The following is a 13615-nucleotide window of genomic DNA, read 5'->3' as shown; positions in this document are numbered from 1 at the left end:
CCAAGCCACTGCCAATTACAGTCAATTTATAATTCACTTTCTCTAATAAGAACAAGGCATATATAGTTCAGGCTGTTGGTTTCTGAATGTGTCTCCCCCAAAGTCACTGTACAAGTCACTGAGAAAAGGAATGTCTTTTTCATGAAGCGTATATTGTTGATATAAGGAAGGAAATGCATTTCATCAGACAAAGTAATAGTTATAAGCCAAAAAATGATGATTTCCTCATCAAGAGCAAGCCTTCTCACTGTCCCAATGTCTTTTACATCCCTGACCCCAGGGCTCTGTCCTGCTATTGCCTTAAATGGCCAGAAGAAAGGGCAGGTTTTACCTTCACTGTCAAGGTCATCAGGATCTTTCTTTGTGACTCTGGAGGTGTTGGATCATAGTTTTCATTCCTCATGCTTTCAGGCTGTAGGACGTAGCCAGTCCGACCATTAAGTGCAAATAAAGCATGATTCAGCTGCATATATTTATCTGGAAAGGAAATGAAGGTGATACAAATAATAACACAAGAAAAGAGCATTCTGCTAAGGAATCAAATGAGTCCAAACAGGCCCTGTGGTTGCCCAGTGAAGGTGAGGAATAGGCAGGTCCCTGTTTCAATGGTCAGAAGTACTTCACTTTTAAGACATGAGCCTGAGGTCCTACAACGCAGCTAGGTTCTCTCTTACTTCTACAACAGGGCTTCTTATTCTTTTCTGAGGCATTGAATCCTCAGAGTCAGTCTGGTAAAAGCCTGCGGACCCCTTCTCAGAATAATTTTTCAAATACAAAAAATAAAATATTTAAGATGACAAAAGAAACCAATTATATTAAAGAATAGTTATCAAAATATTAGAGGAAAAATCCACAGTTTCAGAAATCTATTCATAGATCCCAAGTAAGGAATCTCAGCTCTAGAGTGAAATGTCAATGATATTCACATCAACCAAAAGAGCTTCTCTTCACCTCTGCTCACATGCAGGCAATGAGGTGAGCCCAGAGCTTCACTGCCACTGTTCAGCTGCCCTTGCCTTAAGTCATGAACCTTGGTCATTTAGAAAAGGAAGCAGCTGGGTAATCTAAAGGGACATGAAAGGATTGGGAGGCCACCCTGTAACTATGCTTCTGTGTCTCCTCAGCAAGGGCAGCACCTGGACAGGGGCTTGGATGACTTTATCCACAGGGTCACTAGGGGAGCTCTCAGGAGCTACTACTGTCAAGAGCTCGGCTATTCAGTCTACTGTCTTAAACAGAACAGAGAAAAGGGAGTTATTTTGATGGGTATGAATAACTAAACAGTATTTTAAACGTAGCCTAAATAGGTTATCTGGGGCATGCCTTCATCAAGAACTGACCATACTAGATTTACTACATTTCCCTTTTATGACAGAGTTACCAGACTGGTTGATCAAGAGAATACTGGAAATATAATTTATCAAGGTCTTAACAAAACACTTAAAGTCTCTCATACAATTCTTGTGGACAGAAGGGAGAGATATTAGCTAGGTGATAATACAGTTGGGTAGATTCAGAACTGGCTGAGTGGCTGGGACGAATGAATACTTATTAATGGGTCTATATCAGCTTAAGGAAAATTTTCCAATGGAATGACCAAGAATTTTGTACTTGGCTCTATCCTATCTAACATGCTTTCAAATGACTTGGATGTATAACTGGCATCCTTATAGAATTTGGAGATGATTTAAAGCAGGGAAGAGTAGTTAACATTTGTTAATTAAGAGAATGAGAAACCAAAAAGATCACTGGAGGCCAAAACAATGACCCAGTTTTAATAGGATAAAATTTAATTGGATTGCAAGTATAATATGAGTCAAGTACAAAATAGAAGGCAAAAAAATTAATCTGATCTTGGATTGCATTAGGAAATTCAGAATCTGCAGGATGAGGATAGCTATAGTACCATATAATGTATTTTGCCCTAGACAAACTATATCTAGGTAATTGGTGAGCAGACATTGATAACATGGGGAGCATAAGGTAGAAGAAAACAATCAGTACAGTGAAGGATCTCAAGTTCATACCATGGAAAGAGAATTAGAGAAATTTTACCTGGAACAGCCATTATATGTATGGGACATTTGATCCATTCTCCTTAACTCCAGAGGGAAGAATTTGGAGTAACAGGAGGGAATTGTAAAGAAAAAACTTTAGGCTTGATATAAGGAAATATTTTGTAACCATTTGAATATCCCAAAATGCAATGGGGAGCTTTGAGAGGTATCAGAATCCCTGTTAGCGTAAGTTTTCAAGCTATGAGGCAAGGGAACTATTCCTCGTGCATAAAAAGAATTAGATTATATTTAAACTTACCTAGCACCGGGTTCTGTACATAGGAGATAATTAATATTTGAGTAAGTGAATGGATGAGACAAGGGAGTTAGGCTGGATGGCCTTGAAGACCCTTTCCCATTTGAAAGTCTTAGGATTCTATGTCCATACCCCTAGTATCACTGCCTTTTACCAGCAGGCTTATGAATTCTATATACCTTCCCACATCATTCTGTTCTCTCCAGTCACTTAAATTCTCCCCATCTCCAATGCCTCTCTTCTACCATTATTCCAAAAAAGCTGAAAAGAAGGAAAAGAACATCTAAGGGATTGGTTGCTAACCTCAACATGTGAGGTTGGACAAAAAATAATTTAATAAACAAATGTTTAATATTATCTCCCATTGGTCATTAAACCTAGCTCAGTGACTATTTCTTTCTAAACCACAATGCTGCACCTGTTTTGTCTGAATTCATCAGTGACACACCTTTCACAGAATACTTAGAAGGCCACAGTCAGATTGAAAAGACAGCACCATCCTTGGAGACTCCTCACCTGCAGTCTGGAAATTCAGGGCAACCATCTGGGAGCCACAAAGCCAAAGTCGAAAAGGATCATAATTTGATGAGTCTACCCTTTGACCTTTGGGGTAGACCCGAGTCAGTCCCTTTTGATTGTACTTCAAAAGATCAATTGGCTTCTGCCTAACAATGCTGTCGGCTTTGGTCTCCACGAAAGAGCGAATTTCTCTGAAATCAGGATTTTCTATAAAGATATATAGGAAAGGAAAGGAAATTATCATTTAACTTCAAGACTTAACAGTCACAATCACAGCTCAGTCCTAACTCACTGTGCAAGAACCAGACACTGGGTCTAAAGGTAAAATCTTGCAATCTGACAAGACTATTACCTTGAGCATACCAGTGCTCCCATTTTGTAACTATAGACATTAATTACCAAACCCAAAAATCATTGTCCTGCCCTCTCAGGACATCAAACCTAGGTGAGCATTTTGAAAAATCAAATGCTTGCCACAAAGGTACAATACTTTCAGAGAAATGGAACAGGGAAGGCAGGAAGAGCTGGAAAAGGCAGGGCTTAATATAATATACCTTGCTATTAACATAGATCTTGGTATAGAAGTTTTTGGTGAACCATCCCAGATCCTCCCAGTGTATTACTGTATATACTAGGGACCTTGTGGGAACACCATTTCCCTGTAGCCTGGCCACATGACATTGCCCAAAGAGACTGTCCCCACAATCAGAGGAACTAAATCAACTTAATTCTACATGTGAAATATGGAAGGAAAAACTTGCTACAGAAAACTCTCATGACTTCCATTGCTGCCTCTCCTACCTGTTTGTTGGAAGATCACTTTGCTTCATTGAATTATATCCCCTCCTGGGATGAGAGTAGCCTTGAAATAATCTTGATAAGTTATAAGAGATAGCATGGAGCAGCAGAAAGCACTAGGTTCAAATTTAGCTCCACTACTTGCTAGCTGTGTGTTCTCACTTCTGGGTGCCTTCATTTCTTCACCAATAAAAGAAGGATAAATAATACTAGTACTGCTTATATCACAGAGTTATTTTGAGGATCAAAAGAAATTATGCATGGGGAAGAGCTTGATAATCTTGAAGAGCAGTATAAACAGGGAGATTTTAGTATAATTTCTTACTCTCTTAAAGTTACCTCTAGAATAGAATTCCAGTTTATCACAGAAAACCTGGTTGCAACTACAACAGGCTCAATGAACAAGTGACATAATCCTGAGCTTCATGTACAGTGATAATAATCACTCACATTTATATAGCACTTTGAGGTTTAATAAAGTGCTTTCCTAGTAGGCACCCAACAGATGTTTGATGAATAAATGAACTGGCTACTCTGGTATACAGACTGCCTCTGATTTGGTTTCATTGACCATCTGCCAGGAGCCACCTGCTCTGAGAGAGAATAGTCATGCTCTCACCCACCCCTTTCCCCTTCCCCACTATCAGACCTGTTTCATCTTGGTAGACCCTGAAAGGAAGCTGATGATAATAATGGCTACTATTTATACAGCATTTTTAGTTGCAAAGCATTTTGTAGACATGATCTCATTTGATCTTTCTAGTATTCCTATGAAGTGAATAATATAAGGATTATTATTCCCATTTTATAGTTATGAAAAAGTTTTACTAAGATTCATTCAGGCTGATTTCAGAAAAGCCTAGAAAGATCTACATGAACTGATGCTGAGTGAAATGAGCAGAACCAGGAGAACACAAGATTGTGTGATGATCAAGTGTGATGAATTTGACTCTTTTCAACAATGTGGTGATTCAAGACAATTCCAATGGACTAGGGATGGAAAAATGCCAATTGCATCCAAAGAGAGAACTATGGAGTCTGAATGTGGATTAAAGCATACTATTTTCACCTTTGTTTATTTGTTTGTTTGGGACTTTTTCCCTCCTCTTTTTTTTCTTTTGGTCTGATTTTTCTTGCACAATATGACAAATAAAAAAATATGATTAAAAGAATTATACATATTTAATCTATATCAGATTGCTTGCTAACTTGGGGAGGGGGAAGATAAAGGATTGAGGAAGAAAATTCGAACACAAAGTCTTACAAAAATTAATGTGGAAAGCTATCTTTATATGTATTTGGAAAAATAAAATACTATTGAACATTCAAAAACAAAGAAAAAGACCAGAACTCTTCCCAATATACACTACTGCTACTGACAGGCTGGAATCACACAATCCCTATTTCTTACCACCATCTTCCATGTGACCCAATATAAGAAGAAGCTATACATGTAGAAGGAACTGTCATTCTGCCTAGAGCACTGTTTCCATCAAGAACACAGAAATTCAGAATGTTATAATATTGTTCTTCACCAGACTTAAAATACCCAGCAGTGAACCAAGATGTAAAAATGAAGTAATTACCTAAATTATCCTTGGTTTTACTTGTTGGCTTACAGTAGACAACCAAATCAGATAGTTCTATGGCAATCGATTGGTTCTTCTCCCAATATTTCATGTTGTTCTCCTGTTTGGAATAAATACATCCCAATAACCAATTTTTGTGATCATCACAGATTTTACCAGGCATTTCTTCTCACACTGTTATTGTTGTGCCATGGTTCTCTTTTAATGTCCTGACCCAGTTTCTCTAACTGTTCTATTCAATTACTCTGCCTTAGGTTATAACCATTCCCTCTTAATGTTTGATGGGATAAAGGTCTTTACCCATTTTAGACATCATTAGAATATCAGGAGCCTCTCTAGGACCTCCCATTATGTCATCCTAGGTGCCTCCCCCCATTAGGTCATCCCCATCCAGGTACCTCCCCCAGTATGTCATTGTTCTTGTTACCCTATAAAAGAATCTTGTATCTGACATTTGCAGATGGATTCTTGGAGACAATAGTCTCATTCAGCCCTGGGACCAAACATGGATCCATTGGTCCCAGTATATCTCTCCATTTAATAAATTGTTCTCTAATCTCTATCTTGCTCAGTTTCACCAACATTGCATTATGTCTCAATGACAGTGTCAAGGCAGTCATATTTTTCATTTTAAAATTTTACTTTTTTAAAAAATTTTCCTCTCTTCCCTCCACATAATGGAGGGAATTCCATGAACTCTTTTTAAGGCCCTGGCTAATTTCTTTCAGGTCCCACACCTACCATCTCAGACTAATGGGATTTATTCTTAGGACAGTCTTCTTTCATCATGAAGTTGTATATGGAGAGGACAAAATTCCATGAGAATATAACTCACTTCTGAGTAAAAATATCTTTTAAATGAGCACTCCCTTCACCTGTGCCCCCCATGCCTCAACCTGTGGCTAATTACTACATTCAAAACTCACTCATATACAAACTAATGAAGCTTTACCTCATTCTTGTTAATAGGAAGAAATTATTACTCCAAGAAAAAACTCCAATTGCTTCCACAAATACTCTAAGCAGGGCTCCAACCTTGTGCCAAAAGCCCCTCCCATCCCAGTTGCCCTAAGAAGGAAATTCGTTTTATCTCTTACTACCTAGACATCCCCATTGGAGTCATCACCTGCATTCCTTCCCCACCAAAAAAAAAAAAAAAAAAAAAAAAAAAAAAACTGGACTCTGTCCTTAAAATCACTAAAGACTTCCATAGCCTTTGGCCTATTTTTTATTCAAATCTAGACCTCTATAAGTCTTCATCGGTACAAATCTGGACTACTGCAATAGTCTGCAGATTGTTCTTCCTACCTTAAGCTTCTGCCCCATTCCAGTCGGACCTCTATTCATCTGCCAAAGTGATCTTAGCCTATAGCATAGGTCTGGCCATGACAATCTGTGTTCAAAAATCTCTAGTAACCTAAACCCTAGGAGTAAATACAAAATCCTCCACTTAGCTTTTATAGCCCTTCTTGCCTTCCTAATATTCTTACATTTTACTCCCTTCTACATACTTTAAATGTTAGCATCATTAACCTTATTGTTTTTCCTCACAGTGACACTCCCACCTCCTGACTGTGACAACTGTCCCTCAAGTCTAGAATTTTCTCATTCCTCATATTCACCTTCCTGATATCTCTATCTTCCTTTAAAACTCAGTTCAAATTCCACCTTCTCTGAGAAACCCTTCCTGGTTCTGAACCCTGCCCACTGCTAATGTCTTCCCTCTGAGATGACCTTTTTATCCTGTAAATATTTTGTGTGTACATAAACAGGTAGTCTCCCCCATTTAGGATGTAAGCTCCTGGAGGGCAGGGACTGCTTTTGCTTAAGTATCTAGTAGAATATTTGTTGACTGACTTACTTACTGGGCATCTCTTCCCAAATGTTGTCATGCTCCATTAGAACGTAAGTTGCTTGAAGTCAGGAACTGTCCGCTTTCTTTTGTTTTTATTCCCAACATTTATCATAATGCCAGGCACAGAGAAAGTACTTAATAAATCCTTTATTCTAATCTAATATATTCAAGTTTAGGAAACTCACAGCTTTCAACACTCTCCTTGCCTGGCCTTCTGTCCCACTTTGGAGACCAGTGAATTCTCTCAAGTGTCTCTGAATACATATTTGGATATATTGGAATCACTTCAAATTAGTAAAATTATAGAAGATTGAGGGTGTCCTGCTACTGAGCACAAGATTACTTCAATTCCAGAGTTCTGAGAAGCAATAGAATCAAAGTCAACTGGTATGCATACTAAATCTGGCACAAATATGTGAGCCTCTGGGGAAGTGGGGCAGAAGGGACACCAGGCTGCCCAAGCAGGAGTGCCCCACTGGGTTGGAAAGGAAACAGGTTAGACTTTTTGTACTGATTCTGTACTGTGGGATCTGCCTGGGTGAGACAGAGAGACTTGGTCTCAAAAAACAACGAAACAAAAAATAAGCTAGAAACTGTTCTTTCAGGGAGATATAAAATTGAAATGGAAACACTGTAGGAAACCCTGTTGCAAGATAGCCTGGGGAGTAGTGGAAAGAGTCCCTTGACTAGGAACAAAGAAATCTGGGTTCTATAACTCAATTCTGCCAGCAGTTATTATATGATATTAGAAAATCCCTTTCCCTCCTGAAGCCTCAGTTTCTTAGTGGGTGAAAATAAGGGAATTAGATGTCATGATTGTGAAGTCACTTCTAGCTCTATTTCTTTAGCTATATGTAATTTACTCAGATCTAGGACAAGAAGCCAGTCTTTTTTCCCAAAACATCTTCCCCTTTCTCCTGAAAACCTTAAGTCCTGAGCAGCTTTGGTCTCAGCGGATATATAGTCAACACTGGTGACTCATTTTTTGCTTTCAAGCATAAAAGCATGAGGTTATTTTTTAAAAAACATTCACACAAATGTGAAATCCAATTAAGGAGCAGTTTAGATCAAAGAGAGAACATGCCTAGCTTAAGTGGTTAGGATGATTTCAGGTTATTAAGCAGTAGGGGGAAAAAGAACTTTCCAAAGAAATTACCCTTTATCCCATCAACAGAGCTGCAGAAAGCCAGAGGAGAGTACAAATAAACGTTTTAAAATTGTCTAAGCTTTTCTGCATCTTACATTTGGCCCCATTTTCAGAGTAAAGCCTTGGGCACAATGAAAATGTTTTTAAGTGTCTACTACCTTTACCTGATTCCCTGTGAAGTTTCCATATTCTAGTATCATACTTAGTTCCTGCAGAAATGGATTTGATTGTCCCAGAGTCTATGAGTCTGAGAAAGGAACAGCTCAGCCTATTTTCCTACAACTATGACTAATAACTATTAAAACACAGAGAAAAAAAGAGTGAGGAAGCCCTTGAGAATGATCACTAGAGAACACTATTGAAAAGATTTTTGAAGTACCGAGGACCCTTAGGACACAGCACAGCTATCCTAGGACAAAAGGAGAAAGGGTACACCTCTGGATTTCAAGACAGAGAAACTAGGTTCAACTCTATTTGAAACAAGGGCAGTTCTCCCACTCAGCAGCTGTGTGATCTTGGGTAATTCACTTAATTTCTCTAGGGATCAGTTTTCTCATCTGTTAAATAAAAAGGTTGAACAGATGTGATCTATGATCCATTCCAAAACTATATTTATGATCTGATGAGCCATGAAGATGAACAGATTTGCAATGCACAGTCCTGTTGGATCACACCTGATATTGTTCCTCAACTTGTGAAGCAAGAAATCCGTGTAAGAAAGGCTTGCATCTCTAAGGTGACTATCAAAGTGTTACAACCAGAGAGTTCTGAATAAGGAAAATTTCTCTCTAGAGTGGCTTATGGCCATGATTCTCAAAGGGTGCTTGCTTGGCTTGTCCATAGATAAGCCAGAATGGAAACACAAAGCATGCTGGTTTTTAAGGTGATGTCCCATTTAACACAGAGATAGAAGATGAATGGTATACAGGAAAATGATTGGAGTGAAAAGGACAATGGATTTGAAGTCAAAGGACCTAGATTTAAATCCCATTTCTGCTATTCAGTGTCTGCATGATTTTTGTTGGACAAGTCATTTAATTTCTTCATGTCTCAGTGTCCTCATCTGTAAAGTAAGGAGATTGGACTAGATGGCCTAGTCTAAGGATCTTTACAACTTTAAATTTATAATTCTATGACTGCTTTATTGCTAGAAACTATCCCACTGAAACCTGAGAACAGTAAGTGATTCTTTGAAAGGCTAAAGGCCATCTAAGGTAAAGTTCTGTCTAGGATTAGGGCATCAATAAACTTATTATAAAATACAATTTAGTGATAAGAAAAATCCTCAGTGATGAAATAGGGCCTTTATAAGTTCCCTCAAAGACCTGTTTAACTGTACCTAAAAAATTACTTATCCTTCTGCTATTCCAAATATACTTAATGGTAAACATTTCTGAAAATGGTCACTTTTTTAAAAGTCCCTTTCTATTTATGTGGCAGGGAGAAGAGATGCCAATCACCTAAAAATCCACCTTCTCCTCCCTCCCACCCTCCTTAATATGAGACAATGATTTTAATATTCTCCAAATCTCTCTCAATACATCATCAATCAATTCAACATTCATGGTTTCTAGCTTAAAGGTTTCTTGAATGGGTAGGGCCCATCTAATTATCATGTTCTATCAAAATGCATGGAGTCTATTAAGCCGAAAAATTAAGATGGTTGCTCGTCTTAATATAGACTAGATGGAATCATGGACTACCTAGCTAATCATGTTGGACAAATCTCCCTACCCCTGCCCTCTGACTCTCATGAAGGCAATGAGGCTCTGGAAAAGTCTGTCAAACAGACAGTCTAGTGCTCACCAGTGTCTGCCTTGCCCTTCACATGGGTCTGAGCCAAAGCTAGCAGGCTTCCCTCTGAATGTTAGGAGGAATAGAAAGTATTTAGGGTATAATTCCATTACTCACAAGCCTTAGTTGTCACACTAGACCCCCACAAACAGAACCCAGATGACAAAGATCAATACCACTGTTGCATTCTTCCAGGTGATTTCCCTGATGCTCTGGTACCACTCAAAGAGCTCTTCCACTTTGTCAGTCGCAAACTCTATAGGAGGATCATTGGGTTTCTTGGGTTCCAGGATGAAGACAAATGGTTTCTGGTTTTTTCCATGTGGTACTTTCACTTGGAGAGAACAAAAATTACAGTATTTCGAGAAGCCAGGTGCACCCATTCTATCTGAGCCCTGCTTTAATCCCCAAGTCACCTTTCCAAGGGATAGCATTCCTTATTGGATATGGTTACTCAAGAACATGGATACACTGATTGTTTTCCGCCCAAAAAAGGACATATATGAAAATATGCCTGTATTTGAATTGAATAGAGAAGTCAATAAAAGATACAATCCCATAACAGAAGTAGTGTATCTCCCCCATCACTCCTAGAATGTGTTGCTCATTCACCAGCTCATAGTGGTAGACAGATAGCAGTCTGTAAAACTTTTACTACCATAGGTCATTACTTTTTAAAACTTAAACATTTAAAAGGCCGACTCTCCTGGCCTTCACATCAAAACATTTTCCAGAACCCTTTTTTTCTCTAGCCAGTCAATGCTATGAAGGACAAATTTCTGATCTGTACTAAAAGATACATGTAGTAAAATTACCTGCATGCACACATGTACGTATTGTGCACATATATACATATGCAAGCATATATTTTATTTATGAAATTCATAGTACAGTTTGGATTGAGAAATACAGCCCTAAGTTCATTACAAAGTACTTTACACTTAATGTGAAAATAGGTATTAACAACAACCAAAAAAAATCCTTTCCTTTCTAAGCTGAAGTAAATTGTTTTGCCTCAAACCTTGGGAAAGGATGACTATCCATCTGAAAAAAAATGAAAACCACCTAAGAGAATATCTATTAAGGGAACAGCAGCAGTAGGAAGAGCAACAGACCAAGAATCACAGATTTTTAAGGGGAAGGTAACAGAAGCTAAACTCCAGGTCTGGTGACACCTAATGCAGTGCTCATTCTCTATATCCACTGATCACTCTTTCCACGTGCTATTGTACCCACAAATCATATCTGTTCCTTCATACCAGTTCCCCAACTTCCTTTGGTCACTTTCCAGAAAATCCTAGGAAGGCAGAATAAACCATGGAATTTAGGCTGCCCTCCAGAAGAAACCTAAGGATATATGGGAATTAATAATGAGATTAGGTCTATGATGATCACCTACCAACATTATAGGTGTTAAGATCCAAGATTCCTCTGCACAGAGATCCTAAAGGGTTATCTTCAATAATCTGTAGAAAAACAAGAGCAGTTTCAAGAAACCTGGAGAATAATTCACATTATTCTTAACTATAATGCTACAAACACAGCCAGATTCAAAATCATACCACTGAACTGAGACATTGCCCATGGCCCTGTTTAAAATTCATCCTCATTACAAGATAAATATGTCCATAGGGAGATGGAAAAAGAATGAGGCACAGAGCTTGTAGTGACCTTGTTGCTAGCAGAGACCTGAAACATTCATAATAGGTCATTTTTCAGTCTGCAAAAATTTGCCATATGAACACTTAAAGAAATTTGGGGCCATTTCTTCCAATCTGCTCTTTCCAACTTTTCTGTCATCCTTTGTGACTGTAGAATGGGGCATATTGATTAATGTGCAAGATATGGATTCCCAATTTCCAAAGAATTAAAGCATAAGAGGCTATACTAAGAAAAATATGCAGCTTTCCTTTGATTGTTCAGGACACTGTTTCAGCCCTATGGGGCACAAGGATCATCATTATAAATATAAATGACTACTCATACGATCATAGATTTAGAGCTAATAAGAATTTTAAGTTCTTTCCTATCCAACTCCTTTTTTATCAGAATAGGAAAATTGAAACCTGGAGAGGCTAAGTAATGTCCAAAGCCATTAAGGTAGCAAGTAATAGAATAAGGGTATAAACCTAGATGTGTTGCCTCCAAACTCCTTTCTTTGTAGTATTTACATTGTATAGTAAAAAGCTCTGGTGAGGGGGACCTTCTAGTCAACTGGATGCTAGACTATGCTCAGACCTTCATCTCTCAGTTCTACTTGCTACTTTAATTATCTCAGGGTATACTTAATCTTCCGATCAGGGTCATTTTCCATCTAAAATAAATTACCCTGTCCACTCAAAATATTCCAAGACAACATGATTAAAGCAAAATTGGTTTGGTGGAATGACTCCAGAATAATCCAGGCCCTTTATCACCTCTTAGGCCCTTGTAATAGCCGTTTAAATAATTTCTCTACTTCAAGTCTCTCCTCTCTCTCTAATGCATCCTCCATACAGTTCCAAAAATGATATTCCTAATGCACAGAGCTAGTTATGTCACTCCTATGCTCAAGTAGTTTCTTTGGCTCCTTATTACTGCTAGGTTAAAATTCAAATTCCTTTATTGACCTTTAAAGTCTTTCACATTCTGGATCTAACTTGTCTTTGCAGATGGACTATATATTGCTACTTTTCATGCACTTATATTCCAGTCAAAATGTCTACTTGGAATTCCTCATATACAACATTTTATCTCTTGCCTCCATGACTTTGTATAGGCTATCCTCCATGCCTAGAAATTTTGTTTCATCATTTTTGACCAATCTTCCTTCAGAGTAGAGTTCAAGTGCCACATGCAATAAGAGACCTCCAAAAGTTAGCAACCCCTTACTCCTCAAATTACTTTGTATTTATTTCACGTATATTTTGTTTTCACAATCTGTCTTTATGCTATATCCCCAGAGTGGAATGAATGCTCCTCGGGGAAAGGATTGTTTCATTGTATCTCTAAAGTCTAGCGTAAAACTTGGCACTTAATAAATGTTTGGTGACCCAATGAAATAATGAATTCATTGAACTATATTTTGATTATGTTAAATCTCTGCCAAGACAACATGGCAGCTCAAGTTAAACCCATCTATTTGTGCAGTTCATAAAAGGGGACAGACAACTTCCTTATGACCATTATCTAGGCTCACCTGTTTTTCCAGCTCTTCAAAATCAACTGTTGATATGTCTTCCACATAATTAGATGGAAAATATTGCTGAATCCTTCCTCCATAATCACCCTTCCACCTAAATAAAGCACAGGACTATTAAGCCTTTGTGAGAAGGGTATTAATGATCCCTGCACATCCATTTACTTCTCCAGCTGTTATGCTGGTTCCCTGGTGAGATAAAAGCTGCAGCTGGTTACCCGGTCAAAGGCAGGCAGAGCTTGCTAGGGATGATGATTTCCAAAGGGAAATGTGGCTGCAAGGACTGAAGATCACTCTTTTTTCTCTCTCTCTCCTCCTGCCGTATTGCTTTAACTGGTTGCAGAGAAACCCCTAAAATACTTCAGAATAGAAGGCCAAAGGTCTGAGCTATTATGCATAAATTGAGATGGATGGCAAGAGTA

General features: G+C 38.3%; 1 protein-coding gene across 4 annotated transcripts in view; it reads right to left on the bottom strand.

The window, feature by feature from the left end:
* PLCG2 (phospholipase C gamma 2) overlaps window positions 1-13615 on the bottom strand; it is a 157449-nt gene that overhangs the window by 17675 nt on the left and 126159 nt on the right. For 3 of the 4 annotated variants that reach the window (XM_023494629.2, XM_023494626.2, XM_023494627.2), the window contains exons 23-29: window positions 13412-13552; window positions 13194-13290; window positions 11415-11481; window positions 10192-10349; window positions 5217-5319; window positions 2830-3039; window positions 332-477 (exon numbers count right to left, since the gene is read on the bottom strand). In XM_023494629.2, the coding sequence (XP_023350397.1) occupies window positions 332-477; window positions 2830-3039; window positions 5217-5319; window positions 10192-10349; window positions 11415-11481; window positions 13194-13290; window positions 13412-13552 (922 nt within the window). The remainder of the gene's footprint in view (window positions 1-331; window positions 478-2829; window positions 3040-5216; window positions 5320-10191; window positions 10350-11414; window positions 11482-13193; window positions 13291-13411; window positions 13553-13615) is intronic. The other variant, XM_003757850.4, reaches the window with a different exon arrangement.

The sequence above is a fragment of the Sarcophilus harrisii genome, chromosome 2, assembly GCF_902635505.1.
Source record: "Sarcophilus harrisii chromosome 2, mSarHar1.11, whole genome shotgun sequence".
NCBI lineage: Eukaryota > Metazoa > Chordata > Mammalia > Dasyuromorphia > Dasyuridae > Sarcophilus > Sarcophilus harrisii.
The sequence above is the reverse complement of the archived record's forward strand: the minus strand, read 5'-3'. Positions and strand labels throughout refer to the sequence as shown.